This window comes from Dicentrarchus labrax, unplaced genomic scaffold (genome assembly GCF_905237075.1).
Source record: "Dicentrarchus labrax unplaced genomic scaffold, dlabrax2021, whole genome shotgun sequence".
NCBI classification, from domain to species: Eukaryota; Metazoa; Chordata; class Actinopteri; family Moronidae; genus Dicentrarchus; species Dicentrarchus labrax.
In genome coordinates, this window is record NW_026136722.1 from 7,053,401 (window position 1) to 7,077,429 (window position 24,029).

The following is a 24,029-nucleotide window of genomic DNA, read 5'->3' on the forward strand; positions in this document are numbered from 1 at the left end:
TGCAACATCAGATATTACTGTCTAAAGATAATTTTGCCAGCTAGATAAACAGCTCTGATTCCTCTTTTAACAAAATGAAATCTTATAATTACACATGTCAGACTGGGTAATGTACTTTTATTCTCTCACATGAAGCATGCAATAACTCACTGCATATACTTATCTAGTGGTACTTGAACTATGCAAACAGCAACTACAATAAAGGTGATATTCTGCTTTTCCTTGCGGGTTCATCTCTGCATATGACCAAACACAGAGACTTATGAAAAGCAGGACCAAAAGAAAAATGTTAGTAATGTGGAGAACGCCTTTATTCTGCCTTGAGATGTAAAAACAGTTTCTCTGCTGAGCATTCGTTCTTTTCAACAGTCTGTATGTTTATATGATTCACACACATTGAGAAAAGAAAGGTCCACTCTGACTGAATCAGCTGGATGACTGTTGAGCTTTAAAAAATGGCTTCATTTTATCAGGTGGCATCTCTGAGCGAGAGTGGCGGCTTTTATAACGTTTTGATCGAGGAGCGCTGCCCAAAGCATGATGCTGACTGATTTATGTCTTTGCCAAACAATACGGAGACTCCGGGGTTGAAGTATAGTTCATTCATTCGGAGATGACAGTGATTCAGTCTTATGCAGCCAAACTGAAGAGGCATTCAGGAGTCAGAGAAGGTCAGCCATAGAAACCTGAATGAAGCACTGTATGTCTTCAATGGGAAACCAGCTCTACTTAGATTAATGCTCATGGCTCAATGTGTATTTATTATACATAGTTGGTGGGTTGCCCTATTACATTAAGTCATGGCAATATCAGTTTGTTGGTCAGTAGATCCACCACTTCCTGACTGAATAACAATTGGATAGATTAATATAAATTTCTTTTACAGACATTCATGGTTCCCAGAGGATGAATCCTACTGATTTTGATGATCCCCTGACTTTTCCTCTAGAGCCACCATGAGACATTTGTGGTTTTGAATAAAATTTCTCAACAGCTACCAGATGGATTGCCATTAAATTTTGCAGTCTCACATTCATGTGCCCCTTTAGGATTACTTTTGCTGATCCCTTAACTTTTGATCTGGTGCACAGGTCAAACCAATAGTTATATAATGACCAAATACCTGCAAAACAAACATTCCCATCAGCTTCTGCTGTATTTTGTGTTTACTGTTGATTAACCAAGCCCCAGGAAAGCTGCCGGCTGTGAAGCCAATTTCACATAGTGGCCAAACCGTGTCTTTACAGCAATGGCGTCTGTCAAGTGATGCAGACTGGCCCAAAAAGACTCCCATAAGTTTACATTGTGAAAGAAGCAGCTGTAAAAACCCTGCAAAATTTATTGTTTCACTATCAGAGTTTGATCCAATTTAGTCCGGTAACAAGTCTAGAAGATTCACAAGAGTAAATTATTTATCCTCATTAAAGTTAACGGAGGGCTAAATCGGAAGTTAGCTGGCTTGTTATCCGGGGAATTTCTTTGCAGTGGGAAATGGCTTTTTAGGCTTCATGTGCCACTAAGTAGCTTTCATAGGAATGTATCCAGTTCTCTTTATACTTTCATGGAATTAACAAATGTTAGCACGCTAAAACACTAAGATGGTGAACATAGTAAACATTATACCTGCTAAGCATCAGCCTGTTAGCTTGACCGTAGAGTCATATTAAAATAAATCACCAGTAAAGCACAACAATAAATGTATAACCCTGATTTAGTTTATTTGTCTATGTACAGTGTGTTTTGGGTTGTAACTAAAAAGTGAAAATGAGCAAAATAATTAAATTAAATTCAGATGAAATAAAAATGCTTTTTTGATTGGAACACTAGAAGCAGGAAATGCATTATATTATAAATAAAACAAAGGCACTCTACTATCCAATATCAATATATGTTACAATAGTGATGATATTTCAGTAAGTTTGGTCTTGAACTAGCATGGAAAATTTTAAAAATACAACAACAAATGGCTAAGTTTCTTTCCCTGTGATTTTTCTTTTATTATTATGCAATCCATCCAATTAGCACACGTCCCTTCTGAACATTCGTAATCAAATATTTATAGTTAATTTCTTGAAAAACAAACTGAGAATGTGCTTATTTCACAATTGTAAGCATAAATCAATATAAGCACATACAGTAAAGTACAGCTGCCGCATACACATGGAATAGAAAATCTAGTGTAGTCTCCTAAACGTACTTACTGTACTTCACCTTACAAAACAGAATATTCAACAGATTAACTTTTGACTGATAAAACAGCAAAACCAGTGTGTGTTTACCTGAATATAAAATGATTAATATAATTGTGTGACCAATACCAGATTGCATCAAGGCATTATTATTGAGACATTGTTCAGTAAAATAATGCTTTGAATCTTCTGTCCATGTCTTTGCACATTCAATGCTTTTTTTTTTTTCTTTCTCTTTTCTGTATTTTTTTTATTGTGCTTTTATATACAACTTGACAGCTTTACATTACAAACAAACACATTTGGAATTTCCCCCTCAAGCTGTAATATAAAAGATCTACACTCAGAGTACTGATGGCTTTCTTTTACACAAGCTCAGCCGGGTATATGAAGTGGTATCAATATCAAACACACTAAATACAATCAAATACTATTCTGTGGTTGAGTGAGCTCGCTTGCCACGCCAGAACCAACCGAATAGCCCTCAGACTGAAAAAATCCCTCCCCAGCTGGTTCTTGGAGCAAGCTCAAGCAAACACTCACAGCATTTACAAAATACAGTAATGGCATTTTTTTTTTTTTTACCAGGTTTATCTTTATCACCGGTCCATTTCCCAGCACTGCCACTAAGTAGGGAGAGGACCTCAAAGTGTTCAACCTGCAACAACAACACAGTATTTCCTGAGAGAACTAAAAGAAAGAGCAGTGATGGAGGTGCAGAAGGACAGCACACACATACACACAAGCCAAATCCTTCAGGGACGCAGTTGCAGACAGCTCCCTCTGCTTCCGTCTGGGTCCAGATGGACTCACAGGGGGTGTGACAGACGGACAAACATTCTCCGCCTAGCTCTGATCCTTATCCCTCAAACACACTGGATGCCAAGGTTTCATTCAGAGCAAAAGGAAGTCCTGACCTTTGCCGTTTTTCACAGTTCTGGGCACCCCCTTTTTGTCAGCTGTTCTTCCCTTGTGACAGGCACAAACACAATGTCACGTCCATCGGGGGGGCTGTGATGGAAGGCTGGCGGACTGATATGGAAGTGAATAAAAAGGGCCTTGAACAGAGGTGTTCCACTGACAAAACGGACATTTGTTCCACTGACAAAATGTCAGAGAAGAAAAGGAATAGACGACGAGGGAGACAGAACCTTTCATATTGGATGGTTGACTTGAACAATATGCTAAAATAGGAAACATTCAATACAATACAACCCAGCACACTCTCATGAAAAAGGATCCATTAAAAATGTTCGTAATTTGAGCTTGCTTAAAAGGCCATATATTATTCTAAAGGACAGTGCTGAGAGATAGAGCCTCTGTTGTCTCTTTAAAACCTATGATTTGAGTATAAGGCAAGACCAAACTGGTTATGGGGACACAATACAAACTTTGGAAAGAGGTCCACACTTTATAGCAATTGCACACACAAATGGAACACTTTCAAGTTGAAGGGTAGCCTACATTTCATTTAGCACCTTGTTAAATACTTCACAGGTAGAATACTGCTGATTGGCACATCTCAACGCTTCACTTTACTTTGTCCACAATGTTTCGGGATCATTACACAAACAAGGGTTGGGATCCACACACTGCTCATGTAAGCATTTCGACAGTTGAAAGATAACACTAATTTCGCATCGGCTACAGCACAGACAATGTAACTCTATTCTGCTTTGATGATCTCTAGAAGCAGATAAATGACTAATTGGCTTCTGTCAAGCTGACTGTCCTCTCTATTGCTCTGGTCCTTTAAATAAAAGGACAGTCTCTCTAAAAACTGCGCCTCTAAGATGGGAGGCTATCACAAGCACTCAGGCTCCAACAGATTAGCGCACATCCACTTCCAGGTGAACCTTGGGGCCCTGCAATGTGCCCCTCACACCGGTGTGGTCCTGCGATTCACCCCGTCCTTTAAATCATTGGGGAAACAGTTATGGACCTGGAGGAACTCAGCGGCAGCCTCATGCTCGGGGCTGTACGTGTTCTCTGTCACGCTGTCCCTCGCCAGGGCGTACATGGACAGCTCATCCAGAGCCCCACTGGACGATGGCTCCCCCTTCAGACCAACCACTGGTGAGTTCTCCCGCGACGCCTCTGTAGAATGAGAGCTTGCATGCGACGTCCGCCGGCGGTAGCGGAAGCTCGGTATCCTCGAGTAAGGGGAAGAGGAAGAGAGAGAACGGATGAACTCGCGCCGTGCCCTCCAGCGAACTTCCTTGTTTCTCTCAATGTAGATGTTGATGGCGAGGACGGCCACCGTTTCGGCCACAATGAAGGAGAGGGCACCAAAGTAGAACGACCAGCCGTAGGAATACGTGTACTTCTTGTCATCGTCACGTTTGTCGTTGGGGTCTCCTGCGTTACTGGAGATGTAGACGATGATGCCGATTATGTTGCTCAGACCTGATGGATGAAGAAACAGAAAGACAACAGTCAGGAGAGTCAGGAAAACGGCATGGAGGCGTGTGATGAAGAGCCAACAATGATCAATCATTCATGACTTTACCAGTCACAGTGATAAAACCAATGACTGCCATTAGACACGTGTCCTCATCACTTGTGTGTGAGGTAGGGAGTTCCTGACCCTCTTCAGTGGGAAAGAAAGTTCATCTTTATGATTGCACCACTGATGAAGTACAATATGTGACCACAGGTGTCACATCAAGCTGCCTTTCTTCAATACAAAACCCCAGCCCTTGCGTGATCGCTCCTCGCTGGGAGCACGGTGTAATCCTGCAGCTCACCTGCAGCTACAAAGAGGATGCCTGCACTGAGGAGGACGTTGTTTGTCTTGTTGTAGACTCGGCCCACCCCAACACAAAGCCCACCGAGCATCAACAGGCAGGTACTAAGGATGGGGAACACACTGGAGGCACGGACTATACCTGCAGAGACAGAGGAGGGCGGACATTGAGGAGAGATCATTAATTCACTGTGAACGGTTATAACACAATTCATTAACCAATATTTGATTGGACACTAAGGAGACCGGTCGGTGAAAGATGAATACAAATGAATAAATCAATCCATTAATCAATAGATCAAATTATTAAGCAATTTATAGACATATATAACCATAAATAGATTAATAACAGGCAAAAGAAGAATGGAACTTGTAAATTAATTTAACAGCACAGTTTTTAAAAAGAAAAATGGACTCTTTTAAATAATTTGAATTTTCATTACTCTGTTGAGCCCTCATCTATCCAGTCCTCCACCTCTTCTCCCATCCATTTTTGAGAACTCCATTATCTTTTATACTTTGGGGCCTTGTTGTGACAAAGCTTTGCTAATCAGCTGTGGGATGTAACAAGAGCTCTCACTGACTATCACCTCCCTAGAAATGAATCACTGTGCCATTTTACAAGCATCCAAGGATGGGTGAGCTTATTTAACTGTAAAGCTGAATAAGCCCTCCTGGCTAATGGACTCAGTTTGGACTTTGTCCAAAGTCTGATACTTCTTTGTTCTTCTCTGCATGTTAGGCAGATACTGTGCCTAAAATGAGGGCCATCTGCTGATTGAATATCCCCATTTTATATCAAACTAATCAAAATTTTTTAACCAATTTTCACAACATCTTTTAAAAGGAGAAGATTGGTTTAAACTGGTTTTAAGAAGGATTTTATGTCCCCACACAGCCAAAGACCAGCTCAGACTAAACAGAGAATCATAATATGCTTCATGTAATCAGGGAAAAAAACAAAGAGGGGAAAGTGCAAACAAGCTGGTGATCACTCAGAGCAAACAATAAACTATGGAGTGTTGCAAATTGTACAGTATTTTTCACACCTTTTAAATAAATGTTAAGAAAATAAATCATAATGAGCCTCCTCTATGTGTGAGCTCAGTGTTTGAAGCCACAGTGTCAAGATACCCTTCGTGGGGTTGGGGCTCATGACTTAGCAAGAAAAAAACATTTAATTAAACTATGAAAGTCAATTAAAACCCTTGAACACTGGGTAAATACGACCTAACGAATTAAGGCTTTTCAGGCCAAATAGATACAGCAGTCGGGTTTGGCCAAGCTGCCTTTAATTGTCTCACAGTATAACAAATAATACATTGCTTTAAAGGAAAAAAGACATTCAAAGAAGACAAAACTAAAAACTAAATAGATTAAAAATATCACAGGTTGTGATCATAGTCTGATACCATAATGCTTGCTTGTCTTCGTCTTTACATTTGATCAATGTCTGTATAAAAGAGCCTCATCTGTTTGGAGACTACTCTCAGGACCAAATAATAAGACAGTGAAGGTCAGTGGACTTTCTGTATTCCCCTAAAAAATAAAGGGCTGACAGTTTCAACAATGCCAGACAAAGATGACGAGTGGGGGTCACTTACGCAGCAGGTATTCAGAGCTGTCTGTGTCGTAGTCATTGTCGTCTGGGAAATGGTTGATTCTGTAACAGCTGCCTTGATTGATGCCTGCAGGACAAAGACAACCAGAATGATACAAGCTTTAACAGTCTGATATATGTGATGTTTAGGAGACAGGAGGACTGTTCAACCAAATCAAGAATATATCCCCAAAAAAAATGCTTTTTGCTGGTTGGTTTCAGCTGGCTTAAGGATGTGAGATGCTGGAGTCAGAGTGCTCCCTACCCAGTAACCTGTTTTTTGTTCAACTGTGTCCACTGGAGTAAGCCACTCTTGTGCTCTTCTCTCTGATAAAAGAGGAAGGAGTGGGGAGTCATATCTCAGGTGACCGCTGGTTATATTTGGCTGGACAGCAGCAAATTGGCCATATAAACGCTACAGTCTGTGCCTGACTCAGTGAGTTAGTGAGAGATGAAGTTAGACCATTGGGCAGTTGAGTACTGGAGTTTTCCCCTATTGGCCGTTGCTCTTTCAAAATGAACAGACACAAAGGCCCTGACACGTCAACTTTGAGTGTCTGTAGCCCTTGTTTTTGCAGTATGTTCAGCACTGTTTGCACTCATTTGCGGTTTTTCTAGCCAACTGGGCATGTTGAATTGGCGGCAGAGGTCAATGGTGAGAGAAATCCCTCTGATTGGTTGCTCAGCTTTAGCAAATCAGTGCACAAGAGGACAAATGGAAATAAGTAAAGCAGCAAATGACTTTGTTTCTCGATCAGAAGTAGCTGTTTTACAACACCATCTGAGCGAGAGCGGGCAAACCTACAACTATTAGGCTGCTTTTGTTTATATCTGCAGTCCTATCTCTTCCTGTGTTCCTTTTTGAATGACGAATGCAGACTACAGCCACTGGCTGGTTATGGAGAACCTCTCGTTCAGGTGCAGAACATACATGCAAGTTAGACATTTGCTGTAGTTGGTGCGGTGAGTTCTAGTGTCACTTTTGGCCAAGACACAGAGATCCTTCATTTGGCTGAGGCGACACAGCAATCAGATTTAGTCGATGCTAGTTCTTTGACGTCGGTTTGGTGTGTCAAAGCCTTTGAGGGGCACATTGACTGTCCAGCCAAATACTGGGTTTCGACCTAGTCTCTTTGATGTCAACAGGAGTAGCAGGACATATTTTTCTTTCAGTGGCATTTTGCTGGATGTGATAAACTGGATCCATACTGCACACAAAAGCAACATATTCTCTATTCATTACCCTCTCCATGGGTTTCACCTCCAACCATGAATGAGATTTTGACCTTGGATCTACATTTTCAAAAAAAGTGTCAGACAAGGATTGTTGTTGTTTATAGCTCCCTGGGTCCACCATTCAACCTGCAGACTAAAGATCACAGCTCAGTGCACACATATTTGAGGAAGGAAATCAGAGTGGGGAGGGGTAGTTTGTGTTTCGAGGGATCAGTGCATACACTATACGGTGGTGGGATTAAGATTGCATTGCCCGGAGGGATTTGGGGGGTTGTGGCGCGTGTCCAAATCCAGCTCAGGTGAATGGTTGAGTGCTAGGAGGAACAAAAAGCCTATTTGAACAACAAAGGAGCATGTGCTGGAAGCTTTTAATGCTGAGGTGAGTTACAGCGGAAGAATAGAGTGGAGGGTGAGAGAGAGAGGGACAGAGAGAGGTTGAAGCTGAGAGAAGCCTGTAGCTGTAATTGAGCCGGAGTATAAACAACACCTTGTCTAGAGAGAAAAAGGGTTGGGGGTGGGGTTAATGGATGTGCTCAGTGCAGCGGTGGTAATGCTGGGAGCTATTTGGCTACTCATTCACCATTCACTTTAGTTATTCTGCAAACAACACCCTCAGAATTATAGGTGGGCTGGGCTGCATTTGCATATTTTTACATTTGCATATTGTATTTGTGTGTGTAGTAACTGTGTTCATGTGCGTAATTTTGCATTTGTCTGTATCCCAGAGTACAGGAACCATTGGCTAAGCTCTGCCAGTCACAAATAGTTCCAGTTGAGAACCAGTTCCTTATACCTCCAAGATTATCAGTTCTTTTTATCAATGAAGGCATGTTTTTCTGACAGTTCTGCGTTGCAAAATGCGTCCACGCTTTTGGAAACTTGCAACAAATTGGAGTATATCATGACGTATAGCAAGAAACAATCCAAACTGTGGCTTCATCTCATGAAGATGACAACAGTATTAGTTGTGATGTGTGTAAAGTGATCAAGGAAGGGTAGAAATATCTTTCTACGCAACATCTTTAATTCCAGCAATGTCATGTATTTGACATTTTATCCACAAGTGCCACTGCTTCCTAACAGAGCAGCACATCCGGAAATCAGTTTGCTGGTTTGGTTTGTTTTAGGGGTCAACCACACACACTTGTTTGCTTTCAACTCCACACGAAGCAGAAAGTTTATTCGCTACTTCACTCGCATAGAATGGAAGCGAACGGGAGGCGAATATTAGCCAGAGTTGATGGTTTATGCCTATGTCAAGCATTCGGTTCATGTAATGGTTGACAAAAGCAGGCTTCTCAACCGCTTGAAGCCGATGACCTCAATTTTTATAAAATGGTTTCTCCCTATGGGCTGACATCCTTTTTTTTCTCCAGCTGACTCGTATTAAAATAAGAACTCTGTAACTCTGCTACATACATTATAACATGCTAAAAGACTGAGGTTAAAGCTGCACGTGCCAGACATGTAAATGAAGGAACAGCATTGATCCTGGAAGTAATGCTTGGTTGCTACCAAGGTAATGAGTTAGTTAGCTGGACATAATCACAAATGAAGCTTACATTGGAGTAGATAATCACAGCCTTTAATCCATTTCATACCCTTGTGTTTTTGGTTTTGGAAGGGATAAAGGACACCACCCTCCACCCACCAACTCTTTAAATCTATCTCCCAATCCAAGTACTCGAGCCACATTGTTTTGCATTGACGTGAAGAAATCCAAAGCTTGACAGACCTGCTTGGGCCTCATTATGGTTGCTAAGACTGGACAGTCGCTGTTTTGTGGGGACATTTTAAGCGAATGGTCAAATGACTAAGCCTCAGTTAATCTTTGCCGGTCTCTGTAAGCAACAAAGACTTTTACTTATCCCACATCAAAAATACAAAGCTGCCTTTTCATCTCGAATGGCTTAACAGGCAGCAGAGATTAGAAATGACCTACCCTATAAATTTCAACCTTCCCGTCAACAGCCTATACCAAAGACAGACAGACACCTGTCAACTCCATTTCCCAGGTGCCGAAGGGTCAGCAGCCATCATTGTCTGTGCCACAGCTTTTAAGGGCACGCTCGCTTCCATTAACTAGGTCTGCTGCTTAATAAGGGACATCAAATTAATTAGCGTCAAATCAGTCAGTGGAAATGGAGCACAAGTTTCTGTGTCTAGTCACTGATGGAAAAAAGGGCTATGGACTATTTTAAGCAGCCAAATGAAAAACACATCTGGCTCTTATGGTTAGATCAAGAACTGTGAAGATAACGGAAATACAGACACCTTAGCTGTGCTGTTAATTGCTGTGTTAACTGCAGATTTTATACATGCATTTTTGTATGTGCGTGTCTTTTCTACTAAACTGTAATGTCAAACTGCTTTTACATTTTTTAAAAAACTGCGCACACAAACACACCTTTCATTGTGAACCCAGAACGCTACTATTCATTTTGACTAGTGCACAATATTCTCAATCCTCCGCTCCAGTCGAGACCCCAGCTACCCCAGCCAGTCTGACGCCTGTGTCTTGTCGCCTGTGTGTTTGTGTGTGTGTGTGTGATGGAGAAAGGAAGAAATAAAGGACAATATTGCAACTGATTGGAAATCTGATTATAAGTGGAGGCCTCAAGGCTTCTGATTTATGAGTGACAGTTATCAGCTCAATGTCTACGTTTAGTTGTGTGTGTGTGTGTGTGTGTGTGTGTGTGTGTGTGTGTGTGTGTGTGTGTGTGTGTGTGTGTGTGTGTGTGCACATGCGTACAGGCAGTCCTTCATGAAATGAAATAAAGTCTGAATACTGACTAGCTGGGAGGGAGGGTGGAGGGAGGAAGAAGAGATTAAACAAGGGAAGAAGGTACAAGGAAATGAAACAACAATAGTATGGGGAGCAGAGGACAGAGGTGGAGAGCCGGGAATCAACAAGAGAGAAATCAGGAAAGGCGGAGAGAGCGTTAGAAGGCAAAATGTGGATTGTGCAACAAAGGTCGGAGGATGGTTGTGCAATGTAGAAGCTGTGAAACTGAATGGACGTGCAGAGACTAACAGACACACAGCTGCTCACCTTACACACATACTGTATCTGTAACGTGTTTTTAACAAACAGAAAATTGGAACATCTCACAAATAAATTTGGGGGATGTTACAAGGTGATTGTGTTGTGAAAAATTGAGAATTAATCTTACACAGTCAACACATTACACAGGAAATAACGGGCCTGACTGGAGTTGCAAAGCCCCATGCTGAGCATCTCCTCCTCTTCTCCATGGCAACCCCTGTTAGTCTTTAATAAGCTCTTTCACATAAACAATCTCCAAGGATGCTTTTGACGTCTTCATTGCATTTTGACACCCACCAAATCACAGACGGCACTTCCCTGTTCCCCTTCACAGATCTGTCACCACTTAACGCTACATGGCTGCGAGCCACAAATGGACACACATAAGCATGCAGACACGTGTGCACACAAACATACACACACTGTATTGGGAGCTGCTGTCACAGCTGTGGTGCCACTGGCAACGGGATGATGCACGTTGTCATTATTTTGAATTAACGCTGCTCAGCCAATAACGGAGCGGCCTCAGTGGAATACACCAATAGCTATTGTCTCATTGAGTGCAGCACTTCCTCACTATGGTGTCTCCAGGAGCACGGTGTGTCTTGCAACACATGCTCCCACTGCCTCATTTTCACACTTCAATAGCACTGCAAATAGATTGATGATTAAACCAATTTAAAAGGGACTTTAATATTGCATTTCACTACAACTGTGCAGCCCCCACTGGGTGAAATCCTTATAGTAAAGCTACACATAACAGAGCAAGACCAAGAGAGTGTGAACACTGATGAGGGAGAGCGCTCCGAGTTTTACAGCACGTTGGATGATTGGGTTTTATGAAGCTGTAAACAGATAGAGCACTGTTACTGGGGCTTGATATCAAAATGCAGACACACGAATAACTCACACAGACTTAGAGACACATACATTTATTACTTTGGAAATCAGGGAATGCCAGGGCAGAATATAAAAGCATCTGTGTAATCAAACAAACCCCTCCGATTGTTTTGTTTTTTTCAGTCCAAGTGAGGATGAAAGAAAAGCAATTTGGCGACGACATCAGTGATTCAGTGTTGATATGACTGACAGTTGGTTAATTAAATTGTCACCAGGCTGCAATTTCTTCATACACAGCCCTGCTTGGGGTGCACGTGTTTCCACATTGCTGGAAGAAAAGTGAGATCTATCGCCGCATGTAGTCTGTTCTGAAGGCTGTCATGCATTGTCACTTATAAAAATGTGCATATATCCACAGTCAAACAATAAAACCTTAAGCAGTTTATTGAGAATCCATTATATAGATTCAAGATAAAGCTTCTTGAATCTTGAATCTATATAATGGATTCTCAATAAACTGCTTAAGGTTTTATTGTTTGACTGTGGATTAAGACAAAAGATCTATTGCATCACAGCCCATTGGTTCTCTATTATATTTTATATATTGTATATTTCCTATGTGATTGAAACCTGATATTGTTTTAAAACATGATCAAGTGACCAAAGGGAGATGGATGGTAAAGGAACTTAAAGCAATGAGGAATGTAAACTGTTGGTATTGAAAGAACTGAAGCACTTCTAGACCAACTTTTTTCATTACTGTACCCCTTTTAAATATTTTTTTAGTACCCCCTGACCAGTCCAAAACATTTTGTAGGAAAAAAAAGCCTTCATAAAGAGGTAGAATACAGCGCTGCACCATCACTGTCTGATTTATAAAGGAAAACACTTAAATGCAATAACACTAAGACGACATTGTAGTTGCAGTGAACTGCATCTGTCTGACATTGTACTTATAATTGAGAGAGAAACATGAACTTGTGTTTCACTGAAGATCTTCAGTCTATGGCAGTTAATGATTGAATTGAAATAGGAATACTATATATAAAATGTGGTTTATCAAACTTAAATTTTTTATTGAGCTCGTATGATTATTTTAGAAATAAGAAACACGTCAAGTACCCGCTGAAGTACTCCAAAGCACCCCGTACACATATCACCATTTGAGAAATACTGATAACATGATTAATACAATGATATAGTGCGGAAAATGACACATGTCCATGACCATGTTGTGGGTTTCCAAAGTTCTGCTGTGCAGCTAACATGAAGAGCACGCCAGCTTCAGACAGCAGTACCCACATCTCTCTGCTGCTATAGCTAACATCACAAAAACAGCAAAACTTGGCAATCTAGAAATTAAGCTGAATGTCTGTGGGCAAGTAATTTGACATTAGTTGGTGCTGTGTGGCTCGATCTACTTAGTGTGTTTCCCATTTACAGAGAAAGGGCTGTGTACAAACATTGGTTTTAACAGACCGCGAGGAGACTTTAACTGAATTTGAAAAAATGTTTGACCTATTGGATTAGACTTAGCCCACTTTAACACAGAACATCTTGTCTGTGTAATCTCTACAAAAACTCAAGTGTAAAAACATCAATTCACCATTGTGTCCATGAAAGACAACCCGCTGCCTCTGCAGATAAAAACGGCTCATTCTAAGATAACGAAATTTCTTGAAATTCTTATTTCCAGGTGAGTATAAACTAATGAAAACATACCTACAAATATTATTTTCCATTCCTGCCAATAGATCCTCTAAATGTTACACAGGGGACCTTTAAGGTTACATATTTACAAGTAGCCATCAACATAACTTGAATACGACACAAAGGAACTTTGTTTAAAAAGAGAACAGAAACGAAACGCATCCAAAATGAAAAGGGGGCTGAGGGTTTGTGGGTATGTAGGTGGAGTGACACAGGGTTCATTAAAAAAGGTAGAATAGCAGAAGAGAAAGCCACGAGGCAGATAAAAGAATGATGAGAATGGAGAAGTTAATAAAGAGATGAGAAGAGAGAGTGCACATCAAGCAGAGGAGAGGAGGACGGAGGGACTGAGGTGGAAATTGGGGCCTGCTGGCTAATTAGTACCCCCGCATTGCTTCTCAGTTGCAGCGTTTTAATTACAGACTTGCAGAGCACGGTGGGAATGGCAAATTGACCCCCCACCCCGCCTAAACAAACCCCTCCTTGCAAAAAAAACACACACTTCCCTTAAGAAAAAACAGCTGCCTCGCTGCTCACGCCACCTCCAGCTGGGATGTTTACTGTAAGTTAGTCATCAGGTCATTCCTCATTTTACTCCAGTCACACTTAAGCAACAGGCCTCTGATGCACTGCTGAGTCTGATGCAAATTGGGACGCTCTCTGTGCTAGCCTGGCATTCATGTGGGAAAACAAACAAAGAGAAAAAAAAATTCATAAACAACTGTGGAGAAATGCAAAGGACTCTGTAAATGAGGGTAGTGGCTGACCCCGCCAGAGCCTCACTCCATATATTCCTGCCTGCTCCTTAAATGTCAGGTAGGTAACGCTGGTTGGGCAGGGCGACTAAAACACATTCATTAAAGGGGGTCTGAGAGGAGAACATGCTGCTGTGTGTGTGTGTGTGTGCAGTTGCTGAGAGAAAGACACGTTGTTGCTTTCTGTACTGTGAAGCACACAGAGTCGTCCGTCAATAACCCAGCGTGTTTGTCATTATGACCAGAGGGGTGTGTGTGTGTGTGTGTGTGTGTGTGTGTGTGTGTGTGTGTGTGTGTGGAGGGGCAGGGGTTGAGTCTTCCTTCATTGTCTTCTCCTCTGTACTTATGAGTCTCCATGACAACAGAGCCACCGTCCAAGCATCCTGTAGTTTTAAGCCCAGGCTCAGAAGTGAAACTATTAGCGCAGAGAGAGAGAGAGAGAGAGAGAGAGAGAGAGAGAGAGAGAGAATAGGCTCGGCCTTTTTTTGCAAATTGTGCTTTTAAACAAGAAGTCTCTTTGCACAGAGCCGGTCTTTGTCCCCAACCTCATAAACATCAATTCAGTCTCCGCTGTCATTAATCCACTTTCATTGTTTACTTCAAAGCACTGATGGGAAATCATGCTTGACATAATAGTCGGCAGGCATTTGTCATTTATTTTCATTTCTTAGGGTCTTCAGAGGATGTAATGCAGAGTTGCGCGTCTGTCCACATCACAGACAGGTGCCCAGCCAAGCATGACTCTCAGTAAATTGCAGGTACACGCCAGGATGTTCTTCACGTGTTCAACAGGACAATCCCAGAAACGGTTTAATCATTGATGACAGCTGAATTTCTCCCTATATGTGGCCTCTGAGGACGTTAAGTCTTTCAAATTGAATGAATCAGTCCACATAATAAACTGCAAATACTTAAAAGCACCTGATCCAACACTTAAACAGATTATAAAATGGCAATAAAGTATCTAGCTGTAAAGTAAATTGTTTTTTATTTCTTTTTTTTGGGGGGGGGTGAAAATATATACACTGAGAAAAGAAGAAAACACACATTTTAGAATATATTTTCTAGTCTAAGAGGTGACAAAAGTTTCTGATCTTGTTTCCTTCTCACGTTATATTTGTGTATCTGCACTAATGCTCCAGAACTGACAATGAGGCTGAACCGCCTGTCTGTAGCCAAAAGCCCTTCTTAACTCTGCAGTTTCCTGTTTTTAATAATGTTTTGAGGTAGAGTTTTAAAAAAAAAGTCTCTAAAGATTGACATGCACATTCTGTATGTTGGTAAAGCAATATTTGACACATATAGTCCGTTTTCAAAACAAATTCTGGAGTAAGATAAGTGTAGTTAATGTCTTTCTTATCTAGGACATTTATTCGTACAACTGTTTCTATAAAACTGTGCGTCATGACAGCAGTTTTTAACATGAACCAATTCATCCAGTCACCTCGGCTCGCCCATTGATGGCTGAGGCGAGAAGTCAAGCGGTGACCGGAAGGAAGATTGGACCATGAATGAGCGTCTGTCTGCCTCTGAATGAAGACGTCACTGCCAGCGCACCTCCTTTTTAAACACCAAATCCGTAAAATTATTCAAAAACACTTTCCAAAAGGATGAAAAGATGAACTGGGGGGTGTTTACCTCGAGTTTTATATATACATATAAAAAAATGTTTTTCCTCCTATTTTGCTTGGACATGCTGTGAACTCAGAGTCATCTATTTTTAAATCACCGGGCATGTTTCCATAGCGATTTTCAGGGATGTTGCCAAGCAACAGCATCGGATACAAAGAAGACATGAATGAAAGTAGACTCATAGCGCGCACATTTCCTGGCACCGACCGGCTAAAAGTGAATGAGCTCCGACGCGCCGGCTTGGCACCGGATTGTCTCGCAGACTATAACGCAGCCGTCTTTATTGTGTGGGCCTGAGCCTGAACAATGCGAGGTAACAGTTGGCAAACAGGTTTGAGTTCTGCGCTCACCGGGACACCCGTTAACTTCAGCACATCAGCGGTGTTAAAATCCGTTACCTGTTTGCGTATCGACGCTTTCTCCATCTGAACTACAACCTCTGAAAGCTGTTCCACCTTTATCATAATGTCTTTGTTGTCTCCCCAAAACCCGATCGAGACATTTGGCGTGCGTAAAACGGAGCGCATCTTTTTGTGCGCTCTAGCTCCTGTGCGCACTCAGAGACAAAAGATTCCTCCTCGGAAAAAAAGAGAGAAATCAAACTATTTGCTGTACGAAAAGAACAGGGATTGCACGGTTCAGTCTGTGTTAAATGACCATGCAGATGTTTAGGGTTTCCATGCGTCGGAGCGGGCTTACCTTCAATACAGCAGATTCTCCAGAGCCCGGAGTGGGTGAGGTCGCCCCTCTTGGTTCTGGGCTGCGATTGGGTCTCGTCTGTGGTGGCATTGGTGCTGTTGCAGATGTACGCCCTCGAATAGAGCCAGTAGTCCGTGCCGATGGCGATGGTCATCAGGCTGAAGGCAGCGAAAGCCCCCACGGTGGCCAGCAGCGTTTGAACCCCGCGGTCACACCAAGCCATGGCGCTTCATACTAGTCCACACTCTCACCGGTCCAGCATGCGCTCACCGGAGCGCGTCAGGGCGCGGATCCTTTGGTCATACTTATTTAGGCGCGTCCACTCTCTCTGCTCCTCTGCTAAAAGTGTCGCCCAAAGAAAGAGGAGGAAGAAGTGGGAATGTTGTCAGAAACGCTCACCTGATGCTCAAAACCAACTGTTTGCTGCTGCGAATACGAGAGGACACCGGTTGTGCCCACTCCAGGGGCTCCACACAGGTTCGAGGCGTGCAGGACAGCACGACAGCAACATCGTGTACCAAATCAGAACACTTCAAACCTCCTCACCACTTCATTCTTCTGTTTCCCCTTTTTATCGTTGTCTCAAAACACTTTTCTCTGTCCCTACACAGGCTGCGTCTCTGTTAAAACCCGTTGCCAAAGAGGACTACGTCAATGGCTCTTAAGTGAGACCCCACCCTCACCAAATATAACCAATGGAGGAGATGTTTAATAAAGAACGAAAAAAAAACAAAAAACTCTCTGTGACATTTCAGTTTCCAATTGGGTCACAAATGCATTTAAAACATGTGGAAATGTATCTTTGGGGAATTATTAATTAGCCAAACAATCTCGTGTGAGACATTTGGACACTCTCCACTGGATTGAGAATCCATGAATATTACCAAACTCACAGTCAGCTGTCACATGGGTGAGGATGGGGGTGGGGGAGAGAAATAATGAGAAGATTACTCACGACGGTCCTTTCTCTGTGATGCGCTGACGCCAAACAACCAATGAACAGAGCATTAAAAAAAGCAATTAGATGCTCGGTGAGGTGCGTGTTACCAGCAAGCACACTGTAAATCACTTAGGTTAATCGGATTTCACAGGAGAGGATGCTATTTCTTAGAAAAGATAGATAGATAGACAAACACTTGTTGCTTTGATGCATATGGTTGGTGAGAAATACATAAAACATGTGAATAACTTACAGAACTTGTCTTTCTGTGATAACAAACTCTTTCCTTGCTTTCCTCTGACTTTGATCACAAGGCTGACAAAAAACTGACAAAAAACATGGATGCAAAATGCCATTCATGCCCATGTGAACACCAGATTAAAGACATGCTTAATGCATCTCTGAGCCAGATGGAAGGGTTTCAAACCAGCGGATGATGGCTTCATCTGGCAAGGTGCCTCAGGCTTGATAAAAAAAAAAAAAAGCAGCAACAACTCTCGATGGTACTGCCAGTCTGGTTTCAAGTCTGGTGATTACACCCTGCAGCTCAACCTAAGAATTGGCTATTTATTTATTTTTGTTTGTGTTCGTCAAATTAGTGTGAATGCATCATATTTATAGAAACAACTGCACAACTAACAACTCACAGATAACAGCTTTCAACAAACTGAACCACCAGAGATAACAACATAAAATGCCCTCAGGAATAAGCAAAACATTGAATGGTAATATATGCCCCAATGCTTTACAATACAATGGCACATTATATGGGCTGTAAGTATTCTGAACAGGAATAAAGAGAGAGGTTAGTGCAATTCTTTATTCTTTACACATTTCTTTCATGGAGCTGTTTCTCCTCCTTTTCCTCAGTGGATCCCCTCCAGACTTAATCTGGTTGGACTAATAGTTTGTGTCTAATATGTTTACTTATGTGTTTACTTTGTCAGAATTCTTTAAATGACATATACTCCCTTTCCTTGGTTGGAAAATAGAACTTATATGCAAATATTGTTCAATTCAAAGGTTTAACTACTAGAGATCAAGATATTTTGCACAACATTTTATTGCATATTTCATATAGTGTATATATATTTCATTATAGTCTTATATTTTCTATTTTAGAATGTTCTTATTTTGTGACTTTTTTATCGTACTTGAATTTCTCCTACAGGGGATCAATAAAGGAATATCTTATCAGATGTCTCCTACTTTCAAATCTCCACGTCACACCTGTGTGAGTTACACACTGGACCACGACTGGCTCCCAAACTTATTGTGATGTGAGAAAATCCTGCTTGTCCCATGTCAATAGATAGATAGATAGATAGATAGATAGATAGATAGATAGATAGATAGATAGATAGATAGATAGATAGATACTTTATTTATCCCGAGGGAAATTCAAGCATCCAGTAGCAGCATACAAACATACATTAAAATAGAAAACTATTCAAAAAGTAAAACAATCAACATGTTTTAACTGTTTAAGAAGGTGTAGTGTCTTTTAATTTGGAAGAATGAGCATATTAAAACAAAGACATTGTTTTTAAACCTTTTTTTTATGCAATTGAAATATACATCAGTGATTAATTTGTGTAAATCAAAGGTAAATGTACTACTTGTTTCTGTGTTTCTAACATCCAACTATGATGTAAGGCTTTTGTTCTGTAATTGCGGCTCAGGTGTTGCGCTGTGTCTCATGTCTGACTGGATGCTTTTGATACAATGGATCAATTAACACGCTGTGGCATCTTTTTTTTCTCCTTTACTTCCGCAGGCCTGACGGTGGCGCCAAACTCGCTGCCACACTCGGAGGAAAAGGAAACGCTCGTAAGAGTACTTCAATGAACGCGAGTAACAACCGTAAGGAGCGGACAGCGACGTCACGCCGCTTGCGCCCCCGTGAGCGTGACACGCATGCGTACGGCTCCACTGCCTATTCACTCGCAGGTTATCAACGCGCATGCGCCGAACAAAAAAAATGACGACGGTGTCGGCTCCTTGTTTGTTTTCTGGGCCAACATCCGAACAAAGGCCTGCCCCTTTTCATGAGGATTTCTCTACCGCCATCGTTACTTTACGTGTAATCACGATTACTAAATCGGATTACGATACTTTTATTATATTTCGAGACGTCAATAACAGTCGGGGTAGCGTCCGAAATGGATGTGGATCACCATGAACCCTGCGGCGAGACTAAATCGGCCATGCATACTTGGCGTTATCGCCACCATTTCACGTACAAGGCAGATCAAGGGAAAAATATCATCGTCCAGTGTAATCTATGTCTGCCGAGGGTTAATCTGCTCTCCACGTCGAAAACCTCCACGTCAAACCTAAAGAAGCATTTAGACGTAAGTTGCAGAAAGTAATATCCCCTGTGCTGATCTCCCGGACCCGCCAGGTTAATGTTTGAAAGAGTCAATGAATGAATAGCTTTCCCCTCGTGATTATCAACGTTACATTATAGCTGCATGCTGATTACCAACTCATGGCGCTGCAGGCTCTTCATGATCAACTCCTCTGGAAAAAAAATCTAATCATTATGTGTTATTAAAGTGCTTTGTTTTTTTTTTGTTATTTGCATCGCAGTTGAAGTTTTCAAACTGTTAGAAAACTCAGGACATACAAATGGCACACCTCCAACAAGTAACCAGAGACCTTGTTGGTGTGTTTTTTTTTGTTTGTTTTGTCTTTCAGAGAACACATTTGGGCTGTGAAGCCAGGCCTGATGCCAAGAGGGGAAGGAAGAAAGAAGAGCACAATGGTGAAGAAAGTAGGCACTGCCAGCTGAAAAAACTTAAAGCAGAAATCATCTCCAAATGCATGACCCAAGCAAAGACTGATGATCTCATTTTCAACTTCATTGTGGAAGACTGCCAGTCGTTTTACGTGCTAGAGCAGCCAGGCTTCAGGAAGCTGATTGCAGGCTTAACTGAAGGGCTAAAGTCCATGGACAGGGTGACCTTGTTTACCAAGGTGGACCAGGGTTTTTCCAGGATGCGTGAAGAGCTGATGGCAAAGCTCAGCAACATCCAGTACGTGTGCACCACGGCTGACATCTGGACAGCCAACAACAGAAGCTTCTTCGGGATGACCTGTCACTGGATCGACGCAGATTCTTTGGAGAGGAAGTCTGCTGCTCTGGGCTTCGCGCGGCTGCAGGGCCGGATCACGTATGACACCATTGCCGGACGGATACACGACATCCACGTGGCGTACAACATCGAGAGCAAAGTGCAGACCACGGTCACTGACAACGGCAGCCCCTTTATGAGCGTGTTCAAAGAGTTTGCGATGGACAGCACGGAAAACGACGATGACATTGGCTTCTACGAGAACGTCAGCGCAGTCCTCGAGGGCGAGCCGGAGCAGGACATGCTCCTGTTTCTGCCCACCGTCCAGCGATGTGCGTCTCACACCCTGGAGCTGATTGTCACCGAGGACTTTTGGCAGGCTGTGTCGCAGGGGCCCATGTGCCAGCTGCATTACAGTGCGATGGCCAAGTTGTACGCCATCTGGAACAAGTGCCACCATCTTCAGGTCGGTATGGATGCGGCGGAGGAGATCGGGAAGATGGCTCTTGTCGTCCCCGCCGTCATACGCTGGAACGTGGAGTACTGTGCGGTGCAGAAGATCGTCTCTCTCACCGAGCGGGAGCTGACCGAGCTGTGTGCCCGCCTGGAGGTCCCACGCATGCAGCCAGAGGAGATGGCCTTCCTCAAAGAGTACGTGACCGTGTTCCACCCGCTCGCGTTTGCACTTGAACTTTTCCAAGCGGAGCAGAAGTGCTACCTGGGGCTGGTCATCCCGACCGTACTCAGTCTCAAGAACAAGTTAAATGAGCAGAAAGACGCGGCCAATTACTTTGGCGATGTCATCAGCGCCATCGTGGTGGCCATCGATGTGCGGTTCCAGGAGCTGTTCGCCAGCACGGAGGCGAAGATCGCGACAGCAACGACTCCTCAGTTTCGTTTGTGGTGGATGGCGGCCTCCGAGAGGGAGGAGATGTGCGCCCTGCTGGCCACGGAGGCCTCCCAGGTGGACCCCTGTAACGTGACAGAGACGAACCCCAGCCGCAATCTGTCGACCATCAAATCTGAAGACGACTTCTTCAGCTACGGGCCCGTCAAGCCCGCCATTCAGATCCAGCAACGGGGAGTGATGGAGGAGATCCGCAAGTATGTTGAAGGAACGGGGAAGAGCCTCGAGTGCCTGCAGGACTTCCCCAGAGTGAAGCAGCTTTTCCTTAAATACAACACCACCCTGCCGTCCACAGCCCCCGTCCAACGTCTCTTCAGTCAGAAAGGCAACCTGGTCACCTCACAGAGAAACTTTCTGACCGACGACTACTTTGAACGCATTCAGCTTTTGAGATACAACAGCAACGTGTGCACTTCGGTCACTGAGTGAATACATTCCCAGTGACTCTCTCTCTATCTCTCTCTCAGCCTTTGAATTGATGCAGAATCAAACCATATTGTGCTAAAATCATTACAGGAAAACCCTGAGTTTTATCTCATTTCAGACAGTTTAGCCCAGATGTGTTTTCTGTTTTCTAATATTCCTCCCCTACCTGTTTTGATAGCATATATCTTCCACTCCTGAATGGCCTAATGGAAATATCTAATTGACAATCATGGACAATGGCATTCAAGGACTGACTATTCTGACAGAAGCATCTTTCTATCTGTGCTATTGTTGTGATTTGAAGTAGCCACAGGGTTAAACTGAAGTGATTTTGTCTTTCAGTTAAGCTAGTTTGTTTTTTCTACAGCTCTTCAATGAGAATGCATCTCCTGTCTGTATGTTTTATATCATATATAAAGAGACAAGGAAAGAGCTTTTTTTTTTTTTCTGTCTTGTGTTTTTTTTTTTTTTTTTTCACGAAAACCAAATGGAAACCAAAAGTAATTAGATCAGTGATGGGATGGTAAAAAGGCTGCCTTATTTGCATGCAACCCCCTCCTTGACGAACAGATACTGATAACCGTTTCAAAAAAGTGTGTGTTTGTGTGTGAGGATAACACACAGAGCACACAAACACCAAATATCCAGTGCTGCATGGTCCCCGGTGTTTTCCTTGCCATGTGCCCAGATGTCAGCTAAGAGCTTTCGTCTTGTCAGGCAGCTGCCTGGGGACCAACTGGGGGCTGTCAGAGCGCACAAACACACACTCATACACAGGCTCTGTCTGGACCCGAGCTGTCGAAAACATGACACTTCTGAAGATGCAAAACCAACCCTGAGAGAGTATGAAAAGCTCTGGGATTTGCTTTTTCTACTTTTCAACATCATAGCATGTATGAATAAGTATATATTCTAGTTATCTCTCTGAGTTCGCCTGCAGCAGGCAGCGGTATAAGACTGCCCAGCAGTGGACTGCTCTGAAACTGCCCTCCAAAATCTATTCTGCTTGACAGACAGGGCATCGGGATTCTATTCAACAGCACATCAGCTGATAAGGACAAACACGGCTCGAACATCTGATTGCAGAGGAAGAACACAGGAAATGTGTGTAGCTAGAGGATTTCTGCAGAGAATAAAACCTTAAAACCTGACAGCATAGCAACCGGTTCAGAACCGAGCTGCAATTTTAGATGCACATTTTAAAATGCTACAGGTTTAAGGAGTCAAAAATAATAAAGTTTGGTGCAAGGAAAGAAAAGGTGAAATAATTATGTTACAAAAATAGGTCACTAACTGCTGGGTGACTAATTCACATTCAAAGTTAAAAGTATTTTTAAAGATTGTGGATACAAATGTTTTACAGCTTTAGGACTAATCTGGTTTTTATTTAACTGAAATAAAAATAAAGAATAGACTTTAGAAAAAAAAAATAATGATATTGTGTACTTATAAAACTAAAATAAAAATATACAGGGAATGTCCAGTTTTAGTCTTTGTCAATTGGGTCAAATTTACCCCCATATTAAAAATGGAATTAAAACTAAACATTTTAAATATTTATATATAACTAAACTGCAATAAGTAAACCCACTCTGGAAAATAAACTGAAAAATGAAAGGACAACTTCAAAAATAACTTTAAACATCAAACATTCAGTCAACATTTCTTCTTCAGTATCTTTATATAAGTTTTAACCGATTTTCCATATTACATTTAGAAAACAGTATTGGTGGGTATCCATTAGATTAGAACATGTAAGTAAAATGTTTAAAATATGCTTTTTATACAGGATTTCTACTTGTTTTTCAGTACTTCCACTTTGAGTGAAGACAGGCTCAGGAACTATTAAATGTTATATTTAAAATCCACACACAGTGTAAAAAAAGATATGACAATAATGCCAAACATGAAATTTCAGGTATGAAGTTTAACAGTATTGTAAAGGTTTCTCTTTGACTTGTTCTTAAAGAGTGTTTCCGATATATAAATTGCAAACACTGAAGCCAGGAGGTCTGCAGACTTGCTTCTCTGTGTGATGCTATAAGGGACTACATTGGGCTATGATTGCTTCCTTGTTCTTTTCGCAAGCCAGGTGGAGTAGAGATTTTTCCAAAGATGTGAGTTCTTTTCTTAGCTTTGTCATGGCCGAACCAACTGTTTAGTGTTTCCCTACTTTCCACTCCATGTATGGTGGGATGAGGTGCGGCTCTGATAGTTTGGACATTA

At 42.1% G+C, this 24,029-nt stretch overlaps 2 protein-coding genes across 2 annotated transcripts; one reads left to right on the forward strand and one right to left on the reverse strand.

Moving 5' to 3' along the window:
* Positions 1-1,693: 1,693 nt before the first annotated feature.
* Positions 1,694-16,878, reverse strand: LOC127356874 (voltage-dependent calcium channel gamma-4 subunit-like). Its single transcript, XM_051388932.1, has 4 exons — positions 16,454-16,878; positions 6,540-6,623; positions 4,937-5,077; positions 1,694-4,595 (listed from the first exon to the last, which is right to left on the reverse strand). Exons 1-4 carry the CDS (start codon positions 16,674-16,676, stop codon positions 4,069-4,071), a joined length of 975 nt encoding a protein of 324 aa, XP_051244892.1. The 5' UTR covers positions 16,677-16,878; the 3' UTR covers positions 1,694-4,068.
* A 2,511-nt stretch (positions 16,879-19,389) lies between these two features.
* zgc:161969 (uncharacterized protein LOC569044 homolog) lies at positions 19,390-22,236 on the forward strand. Its single transcript, XM_051387948.1, has 2 exons — positions 19,390-19,747; positions 20,094-22,236. Exons 1-2 carry the CDS (start codon positions 19,556-19,558, stop codon positions 21,804-21,806), a joined length of 1,905 nt encoding a protein of 634 aa, XP_051243908.1. The 5' UTR covers positions 19,390-19,555; the 3' UTR covers positions 21,807-22,236.
* Positions 22,237-24,029: the final 1,793 nt, after the last annotated feature.

Coding starts and splice junctions, on each gene's coding strand:
- LOC127356874 (XM_051388932.1), bottom strand. CDS start 16,676: ATGGCTTGGTGTGACCGCGGGGTTCAAACGCTGCTGGCCACCGTGGGG. Junction 5,078..6,539: donor CAGCTCTGAATACCTGCTGC/GTAAGTGACCCC, acceptor CTGTCTCTGCAG/GTATAGTCCGTGCCTCCAGT. Junction 4,596..4,936: donor CATCCTCTTTGTAGCTGCAG/GTGAGCTGCAGG, acceptor TTCATCCATCAG/GTCTGAGCAACATAATCGGC.
- zgc:161969 (XM_051387948.1), top strand. CDS start 19,556: ATGGATGTGGATCACCATGAACCCTGCGGCGAGACTAAATCGGCCATG. Junction 19,748..20,093: donor ACCTAAAGAAGCATTTAGAC/GTAAGTTGCAGA, acceptor TTTGTCTTTCAG/AGAACACATTTGGGCTGTGA.